Source organism: Poromitra crassiceps (assembly GCF_964638095.1).
Source record: "Poromitra crassiceps genome assembly, chromosome: 4".
Taxonomy (NCBI): Eukaryota; Metazoa; Chordata; class Actinopteri; order Beryciformes; family Melamphaidae; genus Poromitra; species Poromitra crassiceps.
Window position 1 is genome coordinate 2481570 of NC_139626.1, and position 27500 is coordinate 2509069.

The 27500-nt window shown below is 45.4% G+C and overlaps 2 protein-coding genes across 2 annotated transcripts in view; one reads left to right on the forward strand and one right to left on the reverse strand.

The window, feature by feature from the left end:
• The window catches only part of habp2 (hyaluronan binding protein 2), a gene marked incomplete at both ends in the record, with an annotated part of 18797 nt that extends 7622 nt beyond the window's left edge, over positions 1–11175 (forward strand). Inside the window, 11 exons of the mRNA XM_083635062.1 lie at positions 648–805; positions 4933–4999; positions 5146–5158; positions 5825–6043; positions 6344–6463; positions 7389–7560; positions 8378–8593; positions 9097–9239; positions 9864–10004; positions 10288–10430; positions 11020–11175. Coding sequence (XP_083491188.1) covers positions 648–805; positions 4933–4999; positions 5146–5158; positions 5825–6043; positions 6344–6463; positions 7389–7560; positions 8378–8593; positions 9097–9239; positions 9864–10004; positions 10288–10430; positions 11020–11175 — 1548 coding nt within the window. The remainder of the gene's footprint in view (positions 1–647; positions 806–4932; positions 5000–5145; positions 5159–5824; positions 6044–6343; positions 6464–7388; positions 7561–8377; positions 8594–9096; positions 9240–9863; positions 10005–10287; positions 10431–11019) is intronic.
• A 1763-nt stretch (positions 11176–12938) lies between these two features.
• The window catches only part of nrap (nebulin-related anchoring protein), a gene marked incomplete at both ends in the record, with an annotated part of 51456 nt that continues 36894 nt past the window's right edge, over positions 12939–27500 (reverse strand). The window contains 11 exons of the mRNA XM_083635063.1: positions 12939–13229; positions 14288–14443; positions 16447–16758; positions 17822–17929; positions 18052–18156; positions 19317–19415; positions 20053–20157; positions 20617–20928; positions 25148–25255; positions 26200–26304; positions 26639–26737. Coding sequence (XP_083491189.1) covers positions 12939–13229; positions 14288–14443; positions 16447–16758; positions 17822–17929; positions 18052–18156; positions 19317–19415; positions 20053–20157; positions 20617–20928; positions 25148–25255; positions 26200–26304; positions 26639–26737 — 1800 coding nt within the window. The remainder of the gene's footprint in view (positions 13230–14287; positions 14444–16446; positions 16759–17821; positions 17930–18051; positions 18157–19316; positions 19416–20052; positions 20158–20616; positions 20929–25147; positions 25256–26199; positions 26305–26638; positions 26738–27500) is intronic.

The window sequence follows — 27500 nt, forward strand, 5'->3', positions numbered from 1 at the left end:
GAACGCCTTGACGGAATTTCATCAAATTTGCCTCCAACGTCCACTTGGACTCCAGGAAACTGAGTACATTTTGGTGGTCAAAGGTCAAAGTTCAAGGTCACTGTGACCTCACGAACACCATTTTCTAGCTCGTTAACGCGTTATCTCAGGAACGCCTTGACGGAATTTTGCCACATTTGGCTCAAACGCCCACTTGGACTCAAGGAAACTGAGTACATTTTGGTGGTAAAAGGTCAACGTCACTGTGACCTCACAAACACCATTTTCAAGCTCGGTAGCGTCATACCTCAGTAATGCCTTGACGGTATTTCTTCACATTTTTGCTCAAACTGCTCACTTGTTGGCAGAGGCATATATCCACAGCATCCAGCAGGTGGCACACACACACACACACACACACACACACACACACACACACACACACACACACACACACACACACTGACACTGATTGCATGCTCGCAATGATGGGCATCAGCAATTAGTGATAGCACTACCCACAGCATCCAGCAGGTGGCACACACACACACACACACACACACACACACACACACACACACACACACACACACACACACACACACACACACACACACACACACACACACACACACACACATTATAAACTGACCTCTCTCTTCCTCCAGGGTGATTCGGGTGGCCCTCTGGTGTGTGAGCGGAATGGCACCCACTATGTCACAGGTGTGGTTAGCTGGGGCGATGGCTGCGGCAAGAAGTACAAGCCCGGTGTCTACGCCAACGTCGGCAGATTCATCGACTGGATTGCTTACCATATCATCTCCTAGTTGGTTATGTGTGTGCTTGTGGGCTGTAGATTAATCTCATAGTTGGCTATGTGTGTGCTTGTTGCCCCGCCTGTAAAAATGAGTCTAGATCAGAAATCAGTATTCAGTGCTTGTGTAAAGTTTGTCCAAAATGTCAAAAGATCTATAAACGTCTAACACATTAACTCAATGTTTGTTGATCTTATAGCTCGACTATATCACACTGTTAAAGATCTATAAACGTCTAACACATTACCTCAATGTTTGTTGATCTTATAGCTCAACATCACACTGTTGTGTTGTTACAGTAAGGATGGACTAGTGTTCCAAATAATGTTTGTTTTCCCCAGCTTTTTTCTTGTTCGCAAGACTTTAGAGTATAAATAAATAAACAATAAACCAACAAAGAGGTTTCTGTGGCAACTCTTTAACTGGCACTCCCTCCGCAGTCTGCACTCAAATCATCAGATTCATCTTCTCTCACATAGACGAGGTTGTCTGCAGCAAAGAAACTTGCGAATGCTTTTGGTGAATCTGTTTTCAATCCGGTAACACTTTATAATAACGTTCAGTCGTAAGTCATTCATAAGCCTTTAGTTAATGATTCACTAATCATTTACAAAACATTAATATACATTTGTAGATTATTAATAAGTGTTATGTTAACATATCACAAATGTATTGTATGTAACACATTTATGTGTGATGAATGGTTTACACTTTAGATTAGGGGATGCAGAAAGCCTTGTAAATGAATTGTAAATGATTAACACATCATTTATAACAGGTGAGGATCACTTCATTTACTAAAGGTTTATAGATGACTTGACAACACATTTGTGATATGTTAACATAGCATTCATTAATGTTTTGTAAATGGTTAGTTCATCATTAACTAAAGGCCTATATAAATGACTTACGACTGAACGTTATTATAAAGTGTTACCTTTATTTATTTATTTTTTGAAGATTGGTACTTTTTAAAGGATTGTCATAGTGCTATAGACGGTTTTCACCAGCTGCAACCCCACAGCACTTCCTTTTTCTCAGCTTCTTCTTCTGTGTTTTATGGCGGTTGGCCATTGGGGGGTCATCTCGCCATTCCGAAGTGTCAGCATTCCGATCATTGACTTCTATGCTGTCGGAGAGGCGGCCCTTTTTATCTCCAAAAAATGTTTCGCCATTGCGAAAGATATTAGGTCCGCCTTTCCGACATAGCATCTTGAGTTATTTAGCCTACAGGGGTGGGAGAGGTTAGGTTCTGGGGGAGGTTAGGTTTAGGCGTGGGGGGTGGGAGAGGTTAGGTTTAGGGTTAGGGTCTGCAGGAGGTTAGGTTTAGGCATGGAGGGTGGGAGAGGTTAGGTTTAGACGTGGGGGCTGGGAGAGGTTAGCTCCAGCCGGTCCCCCGGGTTAGGGTTAGGGTTCTTTCGCAATGGCGAGACAGATCTCCATTCTGACAATTTTGTCGGAATGCCGGTATTTCGGAGTGCCAACATTTCAGAATGGCGAGATGTCCCCGGCAATTGGCATCCTTAAATGTTGCATTACCACCACCTGAATTGTATCAGCTTCACAGTGCAAACTATTGACAGTGTCCACTTTCTCAGCTATTCAGGGGAAAACACTGACATAGCGTTTGCTATGTAAACGTTTAAATGTAAAGATAGGCCTATGCGTGCAATAACGTACTGATAGTCAGTTTACTCTGTAACATGTAGCTTTTATTAGCCTCTCAGGCTAGCTCCGGGACGCGATCTTTTTTTTCCCATGATGGCGAAGGCTAGGCGAAGGCATCCGCCCCTCTCTGCCTCTAATTGGCTGACTGCACTCAGCTGCTCTCGCCTGCTTCCCAGGCGAGCCAGAAGTCATCTCAAACGAGCCTAATTATAGCCTATACTTTCATTCAATGTCACAATGCTGCAGGGGGAAGTAGGCTACTTCATGGCTTAGCCTCTCCACCCCCTCTCCCCCTCTCCTCTCCCCTCCCCTCTCCTCTCCCCTCCACTCCTCTCCCCCTCTCCCCTCTCTCGTCTCCCCTCTCTCCTCCTCTCCTCTCCCCCTCTCCTCTCCTCCTCTTCCCTTCTCCTCTCCCCCTCTCCCCTCCTCTCCTCTCCTCCCCTCCCCCTCTCTCGTCTCCTCTCCTCTCCCCTCTCTCCCCTCCCCCTCTCCCCTCCTCTTCTCTCCTCTCCCCCTCTCCCCTCTCTCCCCCTCTCCCCTCCTCTTCTCCCCCTCTCCCCTCCTCTCCTCTCCCCCTCTCCCCTCCTCTTCTCCCCCTCTCCTCTCCTCTCCTCCCCTCCCCCTCTCTCGTCTCCTCTCCTCTCCCCTCTCTCCCCCTCTCCTCTCCTCTCCCCCTCTCCTCTCCCCTCCCCCTCTCTCGTCTCCCCTCTCTCCTCCTCTCCTCTCCTCTCCCCCTCTCCCCTCCTCTTCTCCCCCTCTCCTCTCCCCCTCCTCTCCTCCCCTCCCCCTCTCTCGTCTCCTCTCCTCTCTCCTCCCCTCCCCCTCCCCCTCTCTCCTCTCCCCCTCTCCTCTCCTCCTCTCCCCCTCGCCCCTCCTCTGCCCTCTTCCCCTCCCCCTCTCTCGTCCCCCCTCTCTCCTCCTCTCCTCTCCCCTTCTCCCCTCCTCTGCCCTCTTCCCCTCTATCCTCCACCACAGTCAGTGGTCGCCTTTTATACACGTTCCAAATAGCGCAGGACAACGTGATTGGCTGGCTCAGATTTGAACAGATCTGAGCCAATCATGTTATCCTGTGATGACGTAATGTCCTGTGACCCATGACCGGATGGACCATATATGGACTTCCCCCGACTTCTTCTGCACTATCCGTCAGACCAACTCCGTGCAATCCATAAAGGTACATGGACGTTACTCTGCAGAAACTACAGTAACAAAATCACGAATTGCTCTGTTTTTGGAGCTCTGCATGTCTGTGTTTGTCTAGTTAATGTGTTAACGTTAGCTAACGGCTAACATTCGCTAGTTAGCCAACCAACCAGCAGCTAACATTAGCTAGCTAGCTAGCTTACCGGAAGCGATATTTTTTTTCGGATGATGGCGAAGGCATAACCCACCCCTGGCCCTCTCTGCCTCTGATTTATAAACCATAGATATGACTATATTAAAAACATAAACACACTGGCGTCTTTCATGCAGGCTAGCAAGCGTAACTGCTGTATGTCTGTCTGTCTGACCCACTGAGTTTGACGGTCTGACCACAGACTGTAACAGAGATGTAATGCAGGATAGCCAAGCGAATGTTTGGAGGGAAGTTTGACGCTAGGCCAATCAGAGGCAGAGAGGGGCGGGTTATGCCTTCGCATAGCCTTCGCCATCATCCGAAAAAAAATATCGCCTCCGGGACAACAACGCTTCCTACCCAGCGTGTGCACGTCTTTCCGACAGGGGTGGTTGTTATGGCAACTATCAACAACAACAACAACAACAACTACTACTACTAACTACTACAAGACATAAAGACCGAAATAGGCTACCTTGTTAATGTGTCTGTCGGAGACACGGCCTAACGTTAACATTTAATATGAGCCGAATATCAGCCTGCGCTCAGCTATGTATACAGGAAGTAAACCGGATATTCAGGTGGGTTGTGACGGTTATTGCATTTAATCCTTGTAGTTTGTGTTTGCTTGTTGTGTTTCTGTGTGTATTCTGTGATGTTATTTGTCCCCGTTTGTATTTCTTATATGAAACCTTTTATTTTTGTTGTCCATCTTGACCAGGACTCCCTGGCAGAAGACATGTATCTCAATGGGGCCTTCCTGGTTAAATAAAGGATCAATAATAAAGTGTTCAATCCCGTACATTTTTTGCACTTAGCTCTCATCCTAAAAATGATCATGCACTCACAATATGCTTATAATGTGCATGCTTTGCTTATTAGAAATGAGGGGGAGAAGCAACATGCCTAGTCAGCAAACCTGATAGAAATGGTCTATAGGTGAACAAACCAAGGTTAAATAAATCAAACCAGGACACACATGCTGGCCCATGGCCTAAAAACACACGAGTTCTCAAAGAATCAATGCTCTCTAGCTAAAGATTGACAAGTAGGTGGGATATGTGAGTATGATATGAAGCAGGTTGTGGTGCAGTGACTCAGCCGTCTGCATGTTGTGCTGGGCCTGTCTCACAGCACAACGATGCTTTCAGCCGTCCTGCTCCTCGGCCTGACCCTACTCACTGTCCATGGACATGACCCAGTAAGTTTCAAAAATGTCTCTGTCCAATTTATATATATATTTTTTAAGTAGAAGGAGTAGGATGGAAGTACTTCTGTTAGTTAAAACAGTGTTTATTCATTATTGCCTGTTGATCTGTCCTCTATTCTGTTATCTTCTCATTTCAGCTGGACTCAATGTGTAAGAACCTTTTCTACAATCTCATCCATTCCTTTTAATGAGAAATTGTTTTTTTGAGACATTTCACAGTTGTTGTTGTTGTTGTTGTTTTTTACATCAAGAATGTATAAAGTTCAGGTGGGAAAGAGTGTGTGGTGGTCATTGTACTTCATAGACTTCCAATAGGCTACATTTCCCCTCAATTAGGTATTTTTGAGTATTATTTTGACACTCTGTGTGTGTGTGTGTGTGTGTGTGTGTGTGTGTGTGTGTGTGTGTGTGTGTGTTTAAAAGGTTTATTCCCCTTAAAGAAATATCTTTATGTCCATGCTTATTTACTTGTGTGCTATCTCTCTACATACAGAACATCTAATTTGACCTTTTTGTCTAGTCTTTCTTTCCATTTTCTATCATTTTCTTTTCGTTTCTTTCTTTCTAATATATTAACAATTTTATTGCAAAATCACAATGTTCAAACAGTTCTCTGTATTTGGCAGACATTGATTATTCATTTGACTATACCACTGATGCCCCTGGTACCTTTACAGAAGTAGAGGACTGGCTGTACGACCTTTTGGATGAATCCAGTAAGTGTCCCTCTGAGAACCTGAGAACCTGTGTGGGCTCTCCATGTTATCTCCAGGTTGAGACTCTTATCTCTGCAAAGTAAAGTGTCATTATTTCCAGGTGCCTGTGATCCAAACCCTTGTCTCAACGGTGGCTCCTGCAACGCTGGGCCCAATTCAAACTTCACCTGCTTCTGTGATGAGCCTTACACCGGCAAGAAGTGTCAGACAGGTAACTTCACCTGCTTCTGTGATGAGCCTTACACCGGCAAGAAGTGTCAGACAGGTAACTTCACCTGCTTCTGTGATGAGCCTTACACCGGCAAGAAGTGTCAGACAGGTCGGATGTTTCTATTGGCTTCGGGAAGAGTTGATTCATTTTGAAAAGCGGTCACATTAAAAACGCAAAGAATGTTAAATGTTCTCTTACTTTGTCTATCTTATTCCCCATTGCTATTTACTAGTTGGTTGTTTTTTTGTTTATTCTGTTTTAATAATTGACTGTGATTAATATGCAAATATCTCCCTCTGTCATCATATCTTGTGGTTTGTGCACAAGACTATGTTCAATTAATTCGAATTAGTTAATTTCCAGTTGGAAACTGTTACTTATGATGATAATTTGTTTTTCAATCCTCAGTGAAAAACGTTTGCCAGAATGTCAGATGTGGTCAGGGTGACTGTGTTGTGGACCTAAAGACAGCACCGTATCACCAGTGCAAGTGTAAAGTCCCCTTCCAAGGCCCTGACTGCAAGACATGTGAGTACCAGGACCGTCACAAGCCCAGTTTAGCTTTTTAGGTCCGGGTAAAAAAATATATAGAAAAGTAAAAAACAAAAAGTCAGTGATCTCTCATAATAGTAGAGTTTCATTTGACCTGAAAATGTGACCTTTGCCCAACCCAAACTCAAAACGTTCTGTCCAAATTCAAACAATCGTCCACAGAGAAAATTCTTCCAAATCATATTTTAATCACTGATTCTAAATTGTTAGTGCTTCTACCACCAATCCAAATTGTATTGCACTTGATTTGTATTTGGCATGGCATAACACATACGTTATGTTTATGTTTAGCTTAAATAAGTGTCATAAATTACTTTATTTGTTGTATGTATGTTTTTAGCCTCAGCCAGACAATGAGCAATTAAATTGGAAAGTCTGTGCACGATCCAATCCATCAGGTCCAGTTGGATCCTATTAGGTTTGGTCAGGAATGTCAAGCACTGCTACAGGCTGATGTACAGTATGTGTCCATTAACTCATCATTAGTTCATGTTGGTAGTTCATGTTGCATTAGTTATTAATGTATCTGGTCTGTCTCAGTGCCATCGTCTGCATGTGAACCCAATCCTTGCCAAAATGGAGCCTCTTGCATCAGAGGAAACCGCCGCTTCCGCTGCGCCTGTATGGACGGACACACTGGGAGGTTCTGTGAGAATGGTAAACAGACTACACAGATTACAAAGACACTGCAGAGCGTTGGAAAAGCAAGACAAACATATTTGTCTGCCCTCATTAACCCATTGACACCGGATGCAGCGTTTGCGTGTATATCCCTCATTTGTGTGCGTATCCCTTTAAGACCGCGAACCGCGTTAACGCGGTTCGCGGTCTTAAAGGGATACAGACACAAATGCTGCATCAGGTAGCATGGTAGACGTGACCTCATGTGATCTCTCTGTAGCCCCCAGTGACTGTTATGTGGGACATGGAGAAACATACAGTGGAGCTGTGAGTGAGACGGAGGAAGGGGAGCAGTGTCTGGACTGGCACTCCTACTTCATCCTTGCTAATGGGGAAAATCCCTTCACCATGTATCCAGGCGCCACCGGACTAGGATTTAACAACCACTGCAGGTATTGGTGTGTTTCCTCTGCCTATTTATATTCTTTTTACTTCTCTAATTTGAGCTATTTTTTCCATATGCCTCTAGGAGTTCATGAACAGTCAAACTTTCACCATACAAAAAATCAATCAATCAAACAAACAAACAAACAAACAAACAAACAATTGCAATATAGGCCCAGACAGAGTTTTATGACAACTAGCCTAAAAACCCCAAAGGAGATTGAGTGTCAGATTTGTAATGGACAGCTGGATTGATGAGAAAATTGTTCATTTAGTATTAGTGTATTTCCAAACAGTCACATACATTTACTGCACCTTTTAGAAATCCAGATGGAGATGACAAACCCTGGTGTTTTGTCAAAAGGAGAGGCAGATTGAATTGGGACTACTGCAAAGTCAAGAAATGCTCTGAAGGTGCCACCCACTCACTCACTCACTCACTCACTCTCTCACTCTCTCACTCACTCACTCACTCACTCTCTCACTCTCTCACTCACTCACTCACTCACTCACTCACTCACTCTCTCACTCTCTCACTTACTCACTCACTCACTCACCCACCCACTCACTCACCCACTCACTCACTCTCTCACTCACTCTCTCACTCACTCACTCTCCCACTCACTCTCTCTCTCTCTCTCTCTCTCTCACACACACACACACACACACACACACACACACACACACACACACACACACACACACACACTCACACTCACTCACTCACTCACTCACTCATTCATTCACTGACTCACTCATGTCCTCTCCCCCAGGCCCTGCTCCACCTCCAGCCCCCGTCATTCCTCTCCCCGTGGATCCTGTCAGACCAGACGCAGGTCCTGTCCAGTTCTCCCAGTGTGGGAAGCCCCAGCCTGGCCGTTCAGGGAGGATCTACGGGGGCAGCAAGTCCTTCCCCGGAGCTCACCCATGGCAGGTGTCCCTGCAGGCCCGACTCCAAGGCTCCTCCATGTTTGGCTTTAGCCACAAATGTGGCGGCATCCTCATCCAGTCGTGCTGGGTGCTCACTGCTGCACACTGCATGTAAGTTCTTTAGGGCAGTGGTTCTCACTGCTGCACACTGCATGTAAGTTCTTTAGGGCAGTGGTTCTCACTGCTGCACACTGCATGTAAGTTCTTTAGGGCAGTGGTTCTCAAATGGGGGTCCGGGGACCCCAGGGGTCCGTGACACTTTGCCAGGGGGTCCGCGAAAAGTTTTCAGGAAAATAAAAATAAAAACGTTTTTTTTTTTTGACAAAAGCTTCATAGTTCATCAAAAATATTTTATGCTTCAAATCTAAAATGGTTCATGGATTACATTCTAATCTAACAAACACATCAATTTAAAAGTCAAGCACGTTACCGTGGAAACAATTAAACTTAGCCCAAAATCACAAATCAGAATGAGGGGGTCCCTGGTATATTTTCTATCTTGTAAGGGGTCCTTGGCTGAAAAACATTTGAGAACCTCTGCTTTTGGGAACCAAATTCAGATTTAAAAAATGTTCTGCTGCAGGCTCATCAACTTTTTCTCTTTGTTTTTGCAGTCAGAACAATATGGAGTACCAAGTGGTGCTGGGAGGGGTCAACATAGAAAAAGATGAGGTGACTGACCAGACCATACCAGTGGAAAGAATTGTTGTACATGAGAACTACCGGGCAACAGCCGACGCCCTTCACAATGACATTGGTATGTCAAAGTGACTTTACTTTATATATTTTGTCATCTTTAATTATGGAGCCATTTCTGGGAAAAGAATTATGCAATAAGATTTATATAAATATAAATGAAAAAGATAAATAAATACTACAATTCACAAATATGTATTAAGATTGTTAGGCTACCCCTCCATCCGCAAATCATCTATACGTTTGTTTTTTGTGTGTGTGTTTTTTTAACAAAAACAGAAGCATATTTGTGAATGAAAGCGGTTGTCATAAAAAAGGTTCAAGAGGTTTTTACACACATATTTTTAAGTCCAATATATTTCCAGAGCCTAAACAAACATGCTGTCATGAGCTATCTTCTTCTACTTGATGTTTTATTGTTAAAGTGAGACTGCCATTTGGATGATGTTACAGATATAAAGCATAGTTTTATTTCTAATAATCGTGAGGTGACTCACTTTATTGTGAGCAGACCTCTCTGCGACCTACAGAAGCATACTTCATCTACACCGATATACTGTACCCTCATGTTGGGGTTGGAGAAAATTACATTTTTCACTTTCCGCCGTTAGGGGCAGTAGCACCGTCCTTATAAAGGAAGTGGCGTGGTTAATAACATAATATGATGTCCTGATCCACTGCATAGCTCTGCTGCAACTCAAAGTCACAGACAGTCCATACTGCGCCAAGGAGACCCGCTTCGTCAAGACCGCCTGTCTGCCAGAGCAGACTTTCCCAGCCGGGAAGGAGTGTGTGATCTCCGGATGGGGAGCCATCAGTGAAACCGGTAAAAAAAAAAATTAATCGTTTGTCCTTTCATGCTTTCATGGCATGCTTAGAGAGGATTTAGAAAACTAAAGCTTCTTATTTTTTAAAAAATGGGCTACCTCACTTTCTTGATACATTTCTGGAGAAAAGCCTTGGAGCCCGAGTTCATTCCCATTGTTTTACATTCTCATTCTCTCTCTCTCTCCACCAGAACTAATCCACGTTTCTCAATCGATTGAACTCATAGTAATGTCATTTTTCTTCTCGTTCTCATTCAAAATCCCACTTGGATTCCCCTTCAGTGAGCTATAGCAGCCAGCTGGTGGATGCTCGAGTTCTTCTGATCTCCCAGGACCGATGCAAGGCCCCTCACGTCTACGGAGACGCACTGGACACCAGCATGTTCTGCGCAGGTCACATGCAAGGAGGAATCGACTCCTGTCAGGTGTGTGTGTGTGTGTGTGTGTGTGTGTGTGTGTGTGTGTGTGTGTGTGTGTGTGTGTGTGTGAGTGTGTGAGAGAGAGAGGTGTGTGTGTGGTTATGTGAAGCATCCGGCAACTTGCTGTCTTATAGGAGGTACTGGCATTAAGCAGAGGCATCCAATTGTGTATGAGCACTGAATATGCACTGAATATGAATTATTATTGATGTTGATGTGTATGAGTGGGACAGAGAAGATAGATGAATAAAAAATAAAATGATTTAAGTGAGTCTCTTAGTATTTGAACATTTTCACCAATTTTTTACGAATACCGTGATAATACGATAACCATGATAATTTTGGTCACGATAATCGTGATGTAAAACTTTCATACCGTTACATCTCTAATAGAGATACACTACAAGTACTACAAATACACTACAAGTTTGGACACCCCCTGATTGAATGTACTGTTGTTAATGATCTTGAAGCCATGTTTATCTAAAGGCTTGTGCTTTGTGTTTGTTAGACAAATGTAAATAGTCAAGTTGATGCCATGTGTGGATTGAATCGAATCCAAAGTCTCCCTCTCTCTCTCTCCCTCCCCCCACAGGGCGACTCGGGTGGCCCTCTCGTCTGTGAACATGATGGCACCCACTATGTCAGTGGTGTGGTCAGCTGGGGCCACGGCTGCGGCAGGAAGTACAAGCCTGGTGTCTACGCCAACGTCCACCAATTCACCAGCTGGATCAAGAGCAAGATGAACTGAAAGCAGTCCCTATGTCTTTCTATGTGTATGAGTGAGTGAGTGTGTGTGTGTGTGTGTGTGTGTGTGTGTGTGTGTGTGAGTGTGTGTGTACTGTATGTGTATGTATGTATAGTATGTGTGTGCGCGTGTGTGTACAGTATGTATGTGTGTGTGCACGCATGCGTGTGTGATCATTATCCACAGGCCTGTCCACTGATTAAAGGTTACATTGTCTGAAAATGTTTGTTTTTTTCTTACTTCAGTAGGAGTGTTTAGGTCTGTGTGAATCATTCATTTGTATTGACTGATACCATTGCTTGTATTGCTTAATATGAGTCTGTGACTCTTTGATTTCTGCACAGACTGAACTTTGCCTAGACTGTGGTGTAAACCCTAACCCTAGACTGTGGTGTAAACCCTAACCCTAGACTGTGGTGTAAACCCTAACCCTAGACTGTGGTGAGGCAATTCAATTCTTTTGTTTATTCAACGGCGGTTGGAATTCAATTGAATTCAGAAACTTTCATCGATGTACGTTTGTTCACTAGTGATTTGACATGGCTCTTGTCTCTCGAGGCATAACGTTATGTTACAGCACCCGCTAGTTTCGATAGCATAGTATCGGTAAGCTCAGACCCCTGAGCTATATGCCTCAGACCTTATTGATTTTAGGCTTTTGAGAAAATATCGATCGGTACCTATCAATACCGGGTCTCGATTGCCATCCCTAAGTCGGAGACATTGTTTAAGCTCCTTGTCTGAGAACTCATTCTCGTTTTGCGAAGAAGATCAAAGAACGCAGGTTGCTTTGCCTTGACAAAACTGTTTATTTTTTCCAGCACTAAAACCAAGCATTTACTCCCAGTCCAGCTTTGAGTTAAAAGAGGCACCGTTACAAACTCACAAAGCTGAACCTGCCAGAAACACATCATAGAGCAAACGTCACCTCAGTATATTTCTCCCTGAGTCTAGCTCAAGTTACTGTCAGCTGAGCTCATAACAAAACAGCTGTCTTCTGCAGTGCTACACGTTTTTGTCCACGCCTTGTTCCTTTGAGCTCGCAGCATCTTTTCATTCATAAATATATCAAACAAATTGAATAGAAGTCCTGTGCTCTATGGCCTCAGAGCTCTCTCCTCTTTCTCGGGAACACACTCGATATATAAAAGCACACCTTCCATTCTTCGGCCACTACATTAGCATGATCTACATATCACTTCTGTCATGGAACAACCTCACTTCAATTTTGGTGATCTTGCGTTTTGGTGATGTTGTTGATGTTGTCCATGGTCCTTTGAAGGTGGAGAGTTTCATGACCCGATGGTCCAGGAAACCCTCCTATCAGATCGCAGTATAACAGATCCTCCAAAGCCAGGATCAATTTAAAAAAGTATCATGACGGCTATTTTTCCTGACTTCCTGTTGCCTTTTTGTACAACGATCCTTCTTACAAACTTGACAAGTCCTCTCTTGCTTTCACATGCTTAATTACCTTCATACCTACTTTAGCTTCAACTCTGTTTTACAGTTCACCTTTTCACCTGGGTTACTTCACAGAAATGACCAACATACTATTCTAATTGATATGACTCATTTAGGCTTCAGTTTGCTACACATCAGGTAACTACAAGAGTGACACCAGGCACCAGGGTGTCATTTCCATCACAGTAGATACACCACAACACCACCTGTAAAGTAAACTCACTCAGTAAAAATTGACCACACCTTCTAAAAGTGTCTTTCTAGCGTTTTCTAAACACTAACATTGATCTGACTCTTTCCATCTACGCGTCTTCTATCGCTTCTAACCTCCTGACTGTGTTCTCGAGGGCGGCGGATGAGGACGAGGAGGTGATGGACTGCCTGGAGGAAGAGGCCATCTTCTTCTCCATGGACTTGAAGGAGGTGGTGCTGGTGGACTTCCTCTGGACCGTCTGGATGGTCTTCTTCCTCTTGACGTGGAGGACCTCCATGGCGTCCATGTTGACGCCTTGTTGGATCTCCTCGCTTGTCTCCACCTGCTCTGAGGACTGCTGCTGCTGCTGCTGCTGCTCCATCTCCTGCTGGTGCTGCAGCTGGTGGATGGAGAAGGATGGACTTAATGGAGGTACAGTACAGTAGTTACAGTAGTAGTTCTGAGGAATTGGCACCAGCATTCTGCAACCATTTCTTAGCAACGCTATCACCCGTCACACCGTTCTACCACATATTCTCAATACTATAACTTGAATTTATAATATAAAAATGTATAATTTTATAATTACTTGAATGTCTTGCATGCGGTTAAAGGTTGAAGGTTGGGGATAGGCTTTCTTATAATCTTCTCTTCTTCTCCTTTTTTCATAAAATTTGTATACAGGCCAAGCCTACATCTTTATACTCTAGGATCTGTCATATTGAAGATATTCATGATTATTCAACAAGACAAGTGTCTAGGAGATTACTTGTATTGCCTTCCACAAATTTAATATCTACTCAAAAATCTGTTATGTATAGAGCCACTGCATTATGGAACAAGCTGTCTGATGGTATGAGACACACCCAGTCTTTAAGTCTGTTCAAAAAACATCTTAAGTTGTACAAACTGTATTTGAATAATTGTATCCCTCAAATGTATGCCTTTTTTTTTTTTACTTTTATATTGTGGACCCCAGGAAGAATAGCTGCTTCCATGTGTGGCAGCTAATGGGGATCTAAATAAACAATAAACAATAAACAATGCAATTGGCAGAAATGGTTTGATTTCCCACAGCTTTGCACCCAATGTGATTTGCAAACAAACACACACAGAAAGTGTGATCCCTATGCCTTACACTATGCCTTACCCTCCGGTGGGGGACAAAAACCTCCCTTGAGAGCGATAGTTAAAAGCACTTGGAATATCAGATGATGAATGTCAAACTGAGCCTACGGAAGTTAACATCTTGCTAAAAGGATGTCATCGGTTTCAATGGCTTTCACGTGTGAAATGTTGTGTTAGAGAACCTCCCACCCCTCCAACAAAGATCTCCAGGGGAACACTGGTGTATATGGGAGAAGCTGATAGAAATGTTATGGATCACTATATCCCATATACTACAGTAAACTGATCTAAATCAATAGAATCTTTTAGCTGTCCTCTATGTTCTCTCACCATCATCATACGTTGGTACAGCGCGATAGCCTCGTCAGTGCTGACTCCCTCTGCCAGCCCCAGCTCTGCAGCCCGGCGAGCCAGCTCCGCCTTGTGGGAGCCAGGGGGGGTCCAGCCCGATCCCCTCATCCAGTTCAGGTCTGACTTGTAGTTCACCTGCAATCAAAACGGAGCAACAATTAAGAGCGGTTCTTTGAAGTTCTGGGAATGAAATTTGGAGAAGTTCGTGCACAAGAAAATTGAAACACAGAAATGCTAAAAAGTTCAATAGAGACTATGTATATTACATTACATTACATTACGTCATTTGGCAGACGCTTTTATCCAAAGCGACTTACAATAACACATTTCTGTCAGCAATAGAGCAATCAACTATGGAGCACAGTCTATGACTGTTACCATATTGTTATATGGCGGTCCTATCGTCCTAAATCCTACTAAAGTACAGTAAACAAGGATTTATACTTAGTTACTTCCCATCTCTGCCTCCAACTAAGTTTAAAATGTAAAGTGTAAAAGTCAAATCAAAGTGATGTATCCATAGCCTGGGTAAACCCAGCCCCCAGTGACCTGCTCTCAGACAGACCCTGCTCACTAGTCACAACGTAGTGACTAGTGAGCAGGTCTGAGAGCAGGTCACTGGGGGCTGGGTTTACCCAGGCTAATGTATCCATAATGCTTCAAAGACAGACAGAGCTTCCTGAAGTCACAAGCTTTGGCAAAGTGACTTCAGGAAGCTCTGTCATCAGTATGCACACACTAGTCTCGCTTGCCAGACTTCCCCGGGAGAGGAGTCTGGCAAGCTCCACTCTGGACTTGTGGGGAGGGGGGGAAGGGGCAGGCATTTGAGATCGACAGATTCGACACGGAGGGAGCGGAAAGGAAATCCATAATATATGGTCGCGCCGGTCAGTCAGAGCGGGTCAGAGCCAATCGCAGAGCTTGCAGGGAGCGGAAAGGGATTTTCTTCCGCTGGCGACTACAGTACAAGAATAAAGTCCCGCACACTGTCTCCACATGCAAATAAAAGTTTAATAAGTCAAAGAAAAAGAATAAGGTTTTGGTCGTAAGACCTTCATCAGATTCCTCTCTAAGGTCTCACGACCGAAACCTTATTCTTTTTCTTTGACTTATTAAACTTTTATTTGCATGTGGAGACAGTGTGCGGGACTTTATTCTTGTATTGTGGGGTTTTGCCCTTCTCTTCATGTGGAGACAGTGTGCGGGACTTTATTCTTGTATTGTGGGGTTTTGCCCTTCTCTTCTCCGACGCACCTGTTGAGCCTAGGTGGGCCAAAGCTTTTTTCCTTCAACTTCCGCTGGCGACTGAAATGGACGCCACCAATGACAGAGCTTCTACCAGCAGCCTGTTTCCATGCAGGCAGACTTCCCTCCCTTCCGGGAGAAGCAAGACTATGCACACACACTGACATACACATACACACATACACATACACACATACACACACACTGACATACATACACACATACACATACACACATACACACACACTGACATACATACACACATACACATACACATACACACACACAGACACACACAGACATACATACACACATACAAATACACAGACACACACTCACAAACACACACAACAACAGTGGGTGTCCCGGTAGTACAGTAGTAGATTCCCTGCCCAGTGCCCACCAACATGAGGGTCACAGGTTTGAGACCCCGGCTTGGTCGGGCGTCCATACAGGCACAATTGGCCATGTCTGCTGGCAGGAGGCCAGATTAGGTGTATGTACCCTGCTCGCTGCACTACTGCCTCCCCTGGTCGGTCAGGGCGCCTGTTCGGGGGGACAGGAACTGGGGGAATAGCATGATTCTCCCACGCTCTGAGACTCCTCGCTGTCAGGTGAAAAGAAGCGGCTGGCGGCTGCACATGTATCAGAAGAAGCATGGTGCTAGTATAGATCCAGATCAGCAGAGGGGGTGGAGCAAACGACTGGGACAGCAGGGGGGAATTGGCCAAGTACAATTAGGGAGAAAATGGGGGAGAAACCCAGAAAAAAAAAACGTTGTCAAAAAAGAGAAGACACAGAAACAAACAGTGTACTCACATCGCTCTGCAGCTTGTAAAACAAACAGTGTACTCACATCGCTCTGCAGCTTGTAAAACACACAGTGTACTCACATCGCTCTGCAGCTTGTAGGCCTGCTTGGCGTGCTTGAGGTTGAGCTGCTGGGTGTCACAGGTGTAGTCGTGGAGCTTCTTGCGGTACGAGAGGTCACTGGCCTGGGCCTGGCTCTTTTTGGCCTGCAGGAACTCGGGCTGGTCGGCATGGATCTTGTAGTGGGAGCGCTCCTCCTTGGACTGGCGTTTGTACTCCAGGTTGCTCTGGAGCTTACTGGCTGCCAGGTTGTGCACCATTTTGGGGTCGTCCTCCACACACTGCAGCCCCACCTGCTGGCCCTTCTCCTTCAGATGGGACTCCTTGTAGCGGACCTGTCAGGGTGAGGAAGATGTCATCATGTTTGAGTTGACGGTCCAGATATCACTTCTTTATTCCATTTATTGTGTAAATGATTTGACTGTTACTGTAGGGTTATAAACAAACTAAAGGTACCTACCTCCAACTACTTCACAATGCTGTGTCTTTGATAAGGTGCGTTTCAGGAAAGCAGTTTAATAACATTGCTTTCAATGTTGGAATACCAAAAACATGTAACTATTTTCTCCATTATAGTTAGCTAAAAATTGAGCGTGCTGCGGGCACTCCTCTCTAGCCTACTGTGCATCGTCGTCTTCCTCCTTCCCCTCCTCCTCCTCCTCGCTCATTTCTGCCGTCTGTCGTCGTACGCAGCTGCGCCGCCTCGCCTGCAGGAGGCAGCACATAGACAGCAGTGCTGTTCTCTGTGTGTCTGTTCCCTCTTTGTTAAACTCGTCTGGGCCGGAGCGGAAGTAGCGGCACCAGTCGCCGCCTCGTCAGTCGTTGAGTTTTCGAGTCGCAATAATTGTCCCTCGTTGATTTCCCTTCGAGGCCTCGCCCACTTCACGAGATCGCAGACATAGCTCACACTTCTCGCCCGGCCTCGCCCACTACACGGCCTCGCCCACTACACGGGCTCACATATGTATATACTGTATACATACATACATACAGTACATATATATATATATGCAGCTCGCCCGATGCGGGCCTCGCTTGCCCAACTGGCCTGCATGAATTGTACAACTCTGTGTGCCGCCCTCCTCTCCAATTATACTGTAGGTGTGAGATGATTTTCTTTAAAGTTTCTGTGTAGATTTTGTGAATTTAGCGGTTTGTTTAAAACCTGAATCTGTTTCCATGACCTGGAAATAAATCTCATCACATTGTAACCAATTTCTATTTTTCAAAGAAATGATTTACATGAGCATTGCTAACGAATCCTAATTTGTGCATCTACAATTTTATAATAAATAAATACAATACTTTTTAGTCAGTTTGAAGGGGCTCAAAGCTTCTGACACAGCTGATCTATCCCTCTAAGGATCCCGTAGGATTGAAGTTGTAGCATTAACTCACATCACTGGCAATTTCTCTGGAGGCCTTTGCGGTTTGGAAGGGAATGGCGTCCAGCCTCAGGTCGTAGCCTGCGGATCTCTCCTCTTTCCCGGAAGCCTTGTAGACTTTCTTCATGGGGAGACAGACAATGTTGAGGAACAAGGAAGTCAGTCGAGGATACTGCCATCTTTTTACTTGGATTTATTTCGCCTCTATTCAGGATTATGAGAAGTATTTGAGGAGTGTCTTACATCGCTGATCTGCTGGGCATTCATCTTGGCTCTGATGAAGTCTGGATCATCCCCGTGTAACGTGTACTTATGCATGCCATCATTCTTCCCAGATTTGTACAGCCTCTGAAGAGTAGAGACGTGGACAGCAGTGTTAGCATTTCCATTAGCACTACACGAGATCCACCATTTTGAATTAAGACTCTACAGCTGAAACGACTACAAGCTGTCCAAAATGCAGCTGCTCTGCTTTTAACAGGTACAAACAGGCCATCACATATTATGCCAATTTGATCTGGCGTCCTATTACATTTTAAAGTTCTAGTTTGAACCTTCAGAGCCCTGCATGCTCAAGCACCTCATTGTGGACCTCCTACGCCAGCAGTCGGACTCTTAGGTCTTCAGAACCAGGCTTACTGGTCGTCCCTCGTACCCGTTTAAAAACCCCAGGTGACCGTGCCTTTCAGTCAGTCGCACTTAATCTATGGACTGCCCTCCCTTTAGCTCTGCGTTCCCTAGATTCATGTCACATTTATAAAAAGCGTCTGTTTGTTTTTATTCAGACAAGCTTTTCAGGTTTTTATCTGCTCTTATCAGGTTTTACATCCTTGTTCGTGTTATATTTTTATTCTGCATATTTTACTTGTTTTCTATTATTCTGTGTTGTTGTTTTAATCTTATATGGCACTGTGTTGCCTGTTGTCCTTGATATTTTAATATTGTGAAGCACTTTGTGATCCCATAGAGACAGTCCGCATGTCTGGGAACGCCCATACAGGCTCTAGGAACGCCCACAATAGACGCTGGGTTAGCTGGCTCAGCCTTGCTGGGGGCGGGGTCAGGGTGGGGTAAATTCCCCCGTTCTATCCACTCAGCAAAGTTAGAATTTAGCTGATAGCCCAGCCCAGGCAGACACGATCGGGGATTTAACCACCGCAGTAAACGCACATGTGAGCAGACGTCTTGTGTTCTGCTCTAGAACCCCCAAACATGTAGTTTAGAGCCGCAGCACCGTCTTTTGGTGAGTCAGCCCATGAGATACATCGGCGGTTTTACCCCACTCGCGCGCCAGCCGTTTAACATTTTGTGGGCGTTCCCACACATGCGGACTGTCTCTATCTGTGAAAGGTGGTATACAAATGAACTTGACTTACTAATACTGTATTTACTTAGTTACACATGGTAAACATTTTGTGTATCTTAAGATGCCAATTACTACTACATTTGAAATATGCCTTAGAAACTGGATGAGATGTTTGAATGATATCCTGAGATCTTCACCCTACCTCACTGCACTGTTGGTAGCTGGTCTTGGCATGGACCATATCAGGAGAGTCAGCTACAGACGTGAACTTCAGACTGTCAGGCAGCTGACGATACTTCTTCTGCAGGAAGAAAAACCACCAGTCTTAAGCGCACATCCCTGAACAGTAGTGAATACAGATGGCATGGCAGGGACTTGGGTTATGATAAATCCTCTTGAATGGAAAATGAACCTTTCAAATATTTCTCATAATTTTTGATTTTTTTTTTGGTAAACTCTATCAGCATCACTGTTGTAGATTTAAGTGCGTTATTGTATTTTCCACCATTAGGTTCATAAGTCAATAGTCTCATCAATTAATTAAATAAATAAATAAATAAATAAATAAATAAATAAATAAATAAATGAATGAATGAATGAATGAATGAATGAATGAATGAATGAATGAATGAATGAATGAATGAAAGAAAGAAAGAAAAGCTTTGTACTTTGACCCCCACCAAATGTTTCCATAAGCTCTACATTCATTTTAAAGGGAGGAAAGTACAGAGCAAAGTCAATCTATCTCGGCCCCCATAAAACACAACTCTAGAATGTGTCAGAGACAGAGATATATTTTGTTGCTGGATTGAATTCAGTTGCAACGTTGACAAGCTGCACCAAGCACTTGGGCTGTACTTACACACAAACTGTTCTTGTGTAAGTGTGCAGCTTTGGAGACATGTTTGGTAGAAATAAGCTGTGCTGCGTGTACTCACGTCACTTAGAAGTGCTCCAGCCTTCTTGGCCGACTCCAGCTGAGGTGCTCCCACACCGTCCCAGGCCACTCCTTTCATGTTATTCGCGTCTGACTTGTAGAGTTTCTAGACACAAGACAGTAATGTATCCATCAACAGAGTTGCATCATGTTAGTAGTCTCCTCTTCTGTTCCATCCCCTCTCCTCTCACCTCACTCTGCAGGTCCCATCCCCTCTCCTCTCACCTCGCTCTGCAGGTCCCATCCCCTCTCCTCTCACCTCGCTCTGCAGGTCCCATCCCCTCTCCTCTCACCTCGCTCTGCAGGTCCCATCCCCTCTCCTCTCACCTCGCTCTGCAGGTCCCATCCCCTCTCCTCTCACCTCGCTCTGCAGGTCCCATCCCCTCTCCTCTCACCTCGCTCTGCAGGTCCCATCCCCTCTCCTCTCACCTCGCTCTGCAGGTCCCATCCCCTCTCCTCTCACCTCGCTCTGCAGGTCCCATCCCCTCTCCTCTCACCTCGCTCTGCAGGTCCCATCCCCTCTCCTCTCACCTCGCTCTGCAGGTCCCATCCCCTCTCCTCTCACCTCGCTCTGCAGGTCGTAGGCCTTCCTGGCCCACTGGACCTTCATGTCATCGGGCAGCACTGTGTACGCGTGTAGCCTCGTCTTGTAGTCCTGGTCGCTGGCTAGGGCCTGGGCATTCTTGGCTGACACCAGGTGTATCATGTCTTTGGTCAGGTGGTACTGGCCGCTGGTGGTGTGCGCGTCTCTGCGGTACTCCTGGTCGCTGGCCAGTCGGCCGGCCTGCATGCAGTGCAGGAGACACGGGTCGTCCAAGATGCTCCTGGCGCCGATGTGCTTCCCCTTGTCCAGCACGTGGTTGTGTTTGTACTGGTACTGTAGGGAGGCAGACGTAGGAGCTGTCCTTTATTTCAGCGTTAAAACACAGGTTTGTGACGCTCCATGGAGGGGCAATCCAAAACACAAGCAAGTAAAACCACAGCACTCATTTTTAACAGTCAAAGATACAAATACAGGAGTGTACATTTCAACTGTGGTCAGAAGTAACGATGAGACATGCTGAATCAGGTCAAAAGCTTCAAACTGCAACTTTTAGCAATATTTACATACATCTGGGGGTCTGAAAGAGTCAATAATCTGGTGCCATCATTCATATGAATAAAATATGTAGCATAATAGTCTTGTGTATTACATGACATGCTTTAGGCCTATTGGGCAGTAGATTATTTATGGAAGATATTTTTGCCCAACATCAATCCAATTCTCTCTTGAGTTACTGTACACTATCCACAACAATGTGTAAGGAGATGTATGGACACAAATGAGTGAGATGCATGCAGGTATGCATGTGTATGATTTGTACACTGTAAAGAAACCAAATAAAATTTGATCACAAAAAAAACATGGTTTTTCTCATATTGGTGTCCAGGAAATCTTTTACATTGACAGACACACTATGCACAATATGTGTCCTGTTTTGACGCAAATACTTTGCCTTTTTAGAAGGGGCTATACATTTGGTGACAGTGTGACAGTTTGGTGACAGTGTTGTAGCAAACGAATGACTTTGTGTCATTTGACGTGTTCTTTTGCATGGTTGGAAGTATGGTGTTATGATAAATTGTTTTACTGTTTTGGCAATTGCACTTAGAGTTTTGAGAATGTTTATGTTTATCTATCTATTTATTCATTTATTTATTTATAAGGACAGCACATTTTAATCAACATTTATGTACCGTAAATGTGCCAGGCAGTGTTAGCCAACTGGCAAATTTTCAACTCTAGTCCTTTTGGCAAGATGTTTAAAACATGTCAATAAAGTCAATCAAATTTACAGACGAGTTTCAGGGAATGCATCTAAGCGACTGAGAAAACTGTAAGCAATCATTTCCCTCCGCCTCCTCTTTTTTTTTAGGGCTCTTTTTCAGTCTGGTGTGTGCTTGGTGTCTTCAGTCTGGTGTGTGCTTGATGCCTTCAGTCTGGTGTGTGCTTGGTGCCTTCAGTCTGGTGTGTGCTTGGTGCCTTCAGTCTGGTGTGTGTTGGTGCCTTCAGTCTGGTGTGTGCTTGGTGCCTTCAGTCTGGTGTGTGCTTGGTGCCTTCAGTCTGGTGTGTGCTTGGTGCCTTCAGTCTGGTGTGTGCTTGATGCCTTCAGTCTGGTGTGTGTTGGTGTCTTCAGTCTGGTGTGTGTGCTTGGTGCCTTCAGTCTGGTGTGTGCTTGGTGCCTTCAGTCTGGTGTGTGCTTGATGCCTTCAGTCTGGTGTGTGCTTGGTGTCTTCAGTCTGGTGTGTGTGCTTGGTGCCTTCAGTCTGGTGTGTGCTTGGTGCCTTCAGTCTGGTGTGTGCTTGGTGTCTTCAGTCTGGTGTGTGCTTGGTGTCTTCAGTCTGGTGTGTGTGCTTGGTGCCTTCAGTCTGGTGTGTGCTTGGTGCCTTCAGTCTGGTGTGTGCTTGGTGTCTTCAGTCTGGTGTGTGTGCTTGGTGCCTTCAGTCTGGTGTGTGCTTGGTGCCTTCAGTCTGGTGTGTGCTTGGTGTCTTCAGTCTGGTGTGTGCTTGGTGTCTTCAGTCTGGTGTGTGCTTGGTGCCTTCAGTCTGGTGTGTGCTTGGTGCCTTCAGTCTGGTGTGTGCTTGATGCCTTCAGTCTGGTGTGTGCTTGATGCCTTCAGTCTGGTGTGTGCTTGGTGCCTTCAGTCTGGTGTGTGCTTGGTGCCTTCAGTCTGGTGTGTGTTGGTGCCTTCAGTCTGGTGTGTGCTTGGTGCCTTCAGTCTGGTGTGTGCTTGGTGCCTTCAGTCTGGTGTGTGCTTGGTGCCTTCAGTCTGGTGTGTGCTTGGTGCCTTCAGTCTGGTGTGTGTTGGTGCCTTCAGTCTGGTGTGTGTTGGTGCCTTCAGTCTGGTGTGTGCTTGGTGTCTTCAGTCTGGTGTGTGCTTGGTGCCTTCAGTCTGGTGTGTGTTGGTGCCTTCAGTCTGGTGTGTGTTGCTGCCTTCAGTCTGGTGTGTGCTTGGTGCCTTCAGTCTGGTGTGTGCTTGCTGCCTTCAGTCTGGTGTGTGCTTGATGCCTTCAGTCTGGTGTGTGCTTGATGCCTTCAGTCTGGTGTGTGCTTGGTGCCTTCAGTCTGGTGTGTGCTTGGTGCCTTCAGTCTGGTGTGTGTTGGTGCCTTCAGTCTGGTGTGTGCTTGGTGCCTTCAGTCTGGTGTGTGCTTGGTGCCTTCAGTCTGGTGTGTGTGCTTGCTGCCTTCAGTCTGGTGTGTGTGCTTGCTGCCTTCAGTCTGGTGTGTGTGCTTGGTGTCTTCAGTCTGGTGTGTGCTTGGTGCCTTCAGTCTGGTGTGTGCTTGGTGCCTTCAGTCTGGTGTGTGCTTGGTGCCTTCAGTCTGGTGTGTGTTGGTGCCTTCAGTCTGGTGTGTGCTTGGTGCCTTCAGTCTGGTGTGTGTTGGTGCCTTCAGTCTGGTGTGTGTTGGTGCCTTCAGTCTGGTGTGTGCTTGCTGCCTTCAGTCTGGTGTGTGCTTGGTGTCTTCAGTCTGGTGTGTGCTTGGTGCCTTCAGTCTGGTGTGTGCTTGGTGCCTTCAGTCTGGTGTGTGCTTGGTGTCTTCAGTCTGGTGTGTGTGCTTGGTGCCTTCAGTCTGGTGTGTGTTGGTGCCTTCAGTCTGGTGTGTGTTGGTGCCTTCAGTCTGGTGTGTGCTTGGTGCCTTCAGTCTGGTGTGTGCTTGCTGCCTTCAGTCTGGTGTGTGCTTGCTGCCTTCAGTCTGGTGTGTGTTGGTGCCTTCAGTCTGGTGTGTGCTTGCTGCCTTCAGTCTGGTGTGTGCTTGGTGCCTTCAGTCTGGTGTGTGCTTGGTGCCTTCAGTCTGGTGTGTGCTTGCTGCCTTCAGTCTGGTGTGTGCTTGCTGCCTTCAGTCTGGTGTGTGCTTGGTGCCTTCAGTCTGGTGTGTGCTTGGTGCCTTCAGTCTGGTGTGTGCTTGGTGCCTTCAGTCTGGTGTGTGCTTGCTGCCTTCAGTCTGGTGTGTGTTGGTGCCTTCAGTCTGGTGTGTGCTTGGTGCCTTCAGTCTGGTGTGTGCTTGGTGCTTTTTCAGTCTGGTGTGTGCTTGGTGTCTTCAGTCTGGTGTGTGCTTGGTGCCTTCAGTCTGGTGTGTGCTTGGTGCCTTCAGTCTGGTGTGTGCTTGGTGCCTTCAGTCTGGTGTGTGCTTGGTGTCTTCAGTCTGGTGTGTGCTTGGTGCCTTCAGTCTGGTGTGTGTTGGTGCCTTCAGTCTGGTGTGTGCTTGCTGCCTTCAGTCTGGTGTGTGTTGGTGCCTTCAGTCTGGTGTGTGCTTGGTGCCTTCAGTCTGGTGTGTGTTGGTGCCTTCAGTCTGGTGTGTGCTTGGTGCCTTCAGTCTGGTGTGTGCTTGGTGCCTTCAGTCTGGTGTGTGCTTGGTGCCTTCAGTCTGGTGTGTGCTTGGTGCCTTCAGTCTGGTGTATGCTTGGTGCCTTCAGTCTGGTGTGTGCTTGGTGCCTTCAGTCTGGTGTGTGCTTGGTGCCTTCAGTCTGGTGTGTGCTTGCTGCCTTCAGTCTGGTGTGTGTGCTTGGTGTCTTCAGTCTGGTGTGTGTTGGTGCCTTCAGTCTGGTGTGTGCTTGGTGCCTTCAGTCTGGTGTGTGCTTGGTGCCTTCAGTCTGGTGTGTGCTTGGTGCCTTCAGTCTGGTGTGTGCTTGGTGCTTTTTCAGTCTGGTGTGTGCTTGGTGCCTTCAGTCTGGTGTGTGCTTGGTGCCTTCAGTCTGGTGTGTGCTTGGTGCCTTCAGTCTGGTGTGTGCTTGGTGCCTTCAGTCTGGTGTGTGCTTGGTGCCTTCAGTCTGGTGTGTGCTTGGTGCCTTCAGTCTGGTGTGTGCTTGCTGCCTTCAGTCTGGTGTGTGTTGGTGCCTTCAGTCTGGTGTGTGCTTGGTGCCTTCAGTCTGGTGTGTGTTGGTGCCTTCAGTCTGGTGTGTGCTTGGTGCCTTCAGTCTGGTGTGTGCTTGGTGCCTTCAGTCTGGTGTGTGCTAGCTGCCTTCAGTCTGGTGTGTGTTGGTGCCTTCAGTCTGGTGTGTGCTTGGTGCCTTCAGTCTGGTGTGTGTGCTTGGTGCTTGGTGCTTGGTGCTGCTCACATCACTGGCGATGCCTGTGGAGCTCTTGGCCGCCTGGAAGGGGATGTCTTGCATGGTGAGCTTGTAGCCCTGCGCCCTCAGCGTGTGCCACGACTCTTTGTACCTGGTCTGGAACACATCAGAGTAAGAAGACAGACGCAAATGATGATCACAACATTAATTAAAAGTTAAAGTCGAACGGAACCTGTTCGTCACGTGCATAATGAGTCCATTTCAGACTGAAAACATAGTTTGTCTAAGATGACAGGTTGAGAGGCGGGTCATAGTATCATGTCGATGATTTTATTTGACAATTCTGGGGACTGGATTGGGCTTTGGCCAATCCTGGCGTGTTTCGCCTCCAAATCGAGTGGGATTCAGTGTGTTGTGGCGCTCCCCTCGGGAAGAGCCTTTTGACGGGAGGAGTGGAGCTCAGCGACGCGCAGGCAGCCAGCTGCCTTCGTGTTGCCGAGCGGAGAGTGCAGCACGTCGGCCTGGAATCTCCGAAGTGCGACCCCTGACAACCAAGCTCTCGGATGCGCGCGCCATTATCGCTACGATATCCCTGGAATGCGCGTTTTAACGAGCCAGTTACATTTCTTTGCATTTTTGGAGATTATAGTTTTTGTTTTTTGTTCATGTTTCTAACAATTGGCCAAGTTAGTACTTAGTTTATGGGATAGGAATTCTGCCAGATGACAGGCACTAGGTGCCATTTTCGACTTCATTTGGAAGATAAAATTATCCTGAAATGAAGATTTGATTGACAGCTGCATGTCGTGATATGATTGGTTGAAATGGGATAGAAATTTGATAGTACTAGGTGACGTCAGCAAACTGTACATTACTGTTATCAATGAAATCTTGAAAAATGAACTTTTGATGTAAAAAGTTAGAAATTAGATTGTTGTGATTTTGTTTGCATACATTATTAAATAGGTGCACTGCATACCCAGGTATTTGAACTAAAAGAAAAGAAAAGTCATTTTTGGGTTCAGCTCGACTTTAACATGAATGGAAAAAGTTGATATAGTAGTATAGTGCATATACCGGTAGGTCACATGAGGACATACCTCACTAAGGTTGGCTGCATTGATCTTTGCTTGTGTAATCTCTGGTCTCTCAGCTGTGCTAGTGTAGTGGTGTCGGTCATTCACCCCTTTCTCCTTGTACAAACGCTGGTTTAGAGGGGAAAAACAGAAATGATCATGTTACTTTTATCATCAAAAAACTGAAAGAATAGAACCATGCATTTCAAAAAATATTAGCTTTTCTGGAATTCCCAACTGCCATCCTGTGTATTATTGAAACTCCAGGAAAAGTCTTATGGTTGTGACATTTACACATCATATGCAGGGGGGGAAGAAAAGCACCTTAACATCAAAACCACCAAAACTGAAATGTGAACATTTTTATGAGACAGCAATATAAAGACAGACTATTTCAACTTTTGGACAAATGTTACCAGGTTCAAACTGAAACAATAATTTAAAAAAAGAAACATTGTCTCACTTCATTTTGGATCTGTCCACTGAGTTTGGCGTGGACGATATCGGGGGAGTCGGCGACGGAAGTGTGCTTGAAGTTATACGGCTGCTGCCGGTACTTTTTCTGTTAGAGAAGACAGATCAAAGTCAGTCTCCTCCATTTCAAGGCAAATCAAGTTGATGTTTATTATTCCCAACAGGGAACTTCAGCTGAGGAGCATCTATCTGCATGGACAGAATTACATTCGGAATCATGAAACATGAAAACCAAATCCAAAAACAAAACAAAACAAAAACTGCTATTTTGGCTCCCATAAGCCAAAATAGTAGAATTTGTCCCACCCACCTAGCTGTGCTGTCACAGCAATACTGCATGGTTCTATCAAAAATGGATTACTGTCGAAGAAAAGATGGAAGAGGTGACTATGTCATCTCATAATAATATCTGGATCCGTGTACATATTCCATACTGGAACTGATAACATACCTATTTACAACTGTCAATGTCAGACTGTACATCAATATAATATTACCGATTAGAGCTTTGGATTTGGAAGAGAGCTATTTATATTCACAAATTGTGATTGAACTATCCGAGGCCGAGTCCTACGCATGAATGCATGTATGTATGTATGTATGTATGTATGTATGTATGTATGTATGTATGTATGTATGTATGTATGTATGTATGTACTGTATGTATGTATGTATGTATGTATGTATGTACTGTACTGTACGTATGTATGTATGTATGCATGCATGTACTGTACGTATATGTATGTATGTATGTATGTATGTATGTACTGTATGTATGTATGTATGTATGTATGTATGTATGTATGTACTGTACGTATATGTATGTATGTATGTATGTATGTATGTATGTA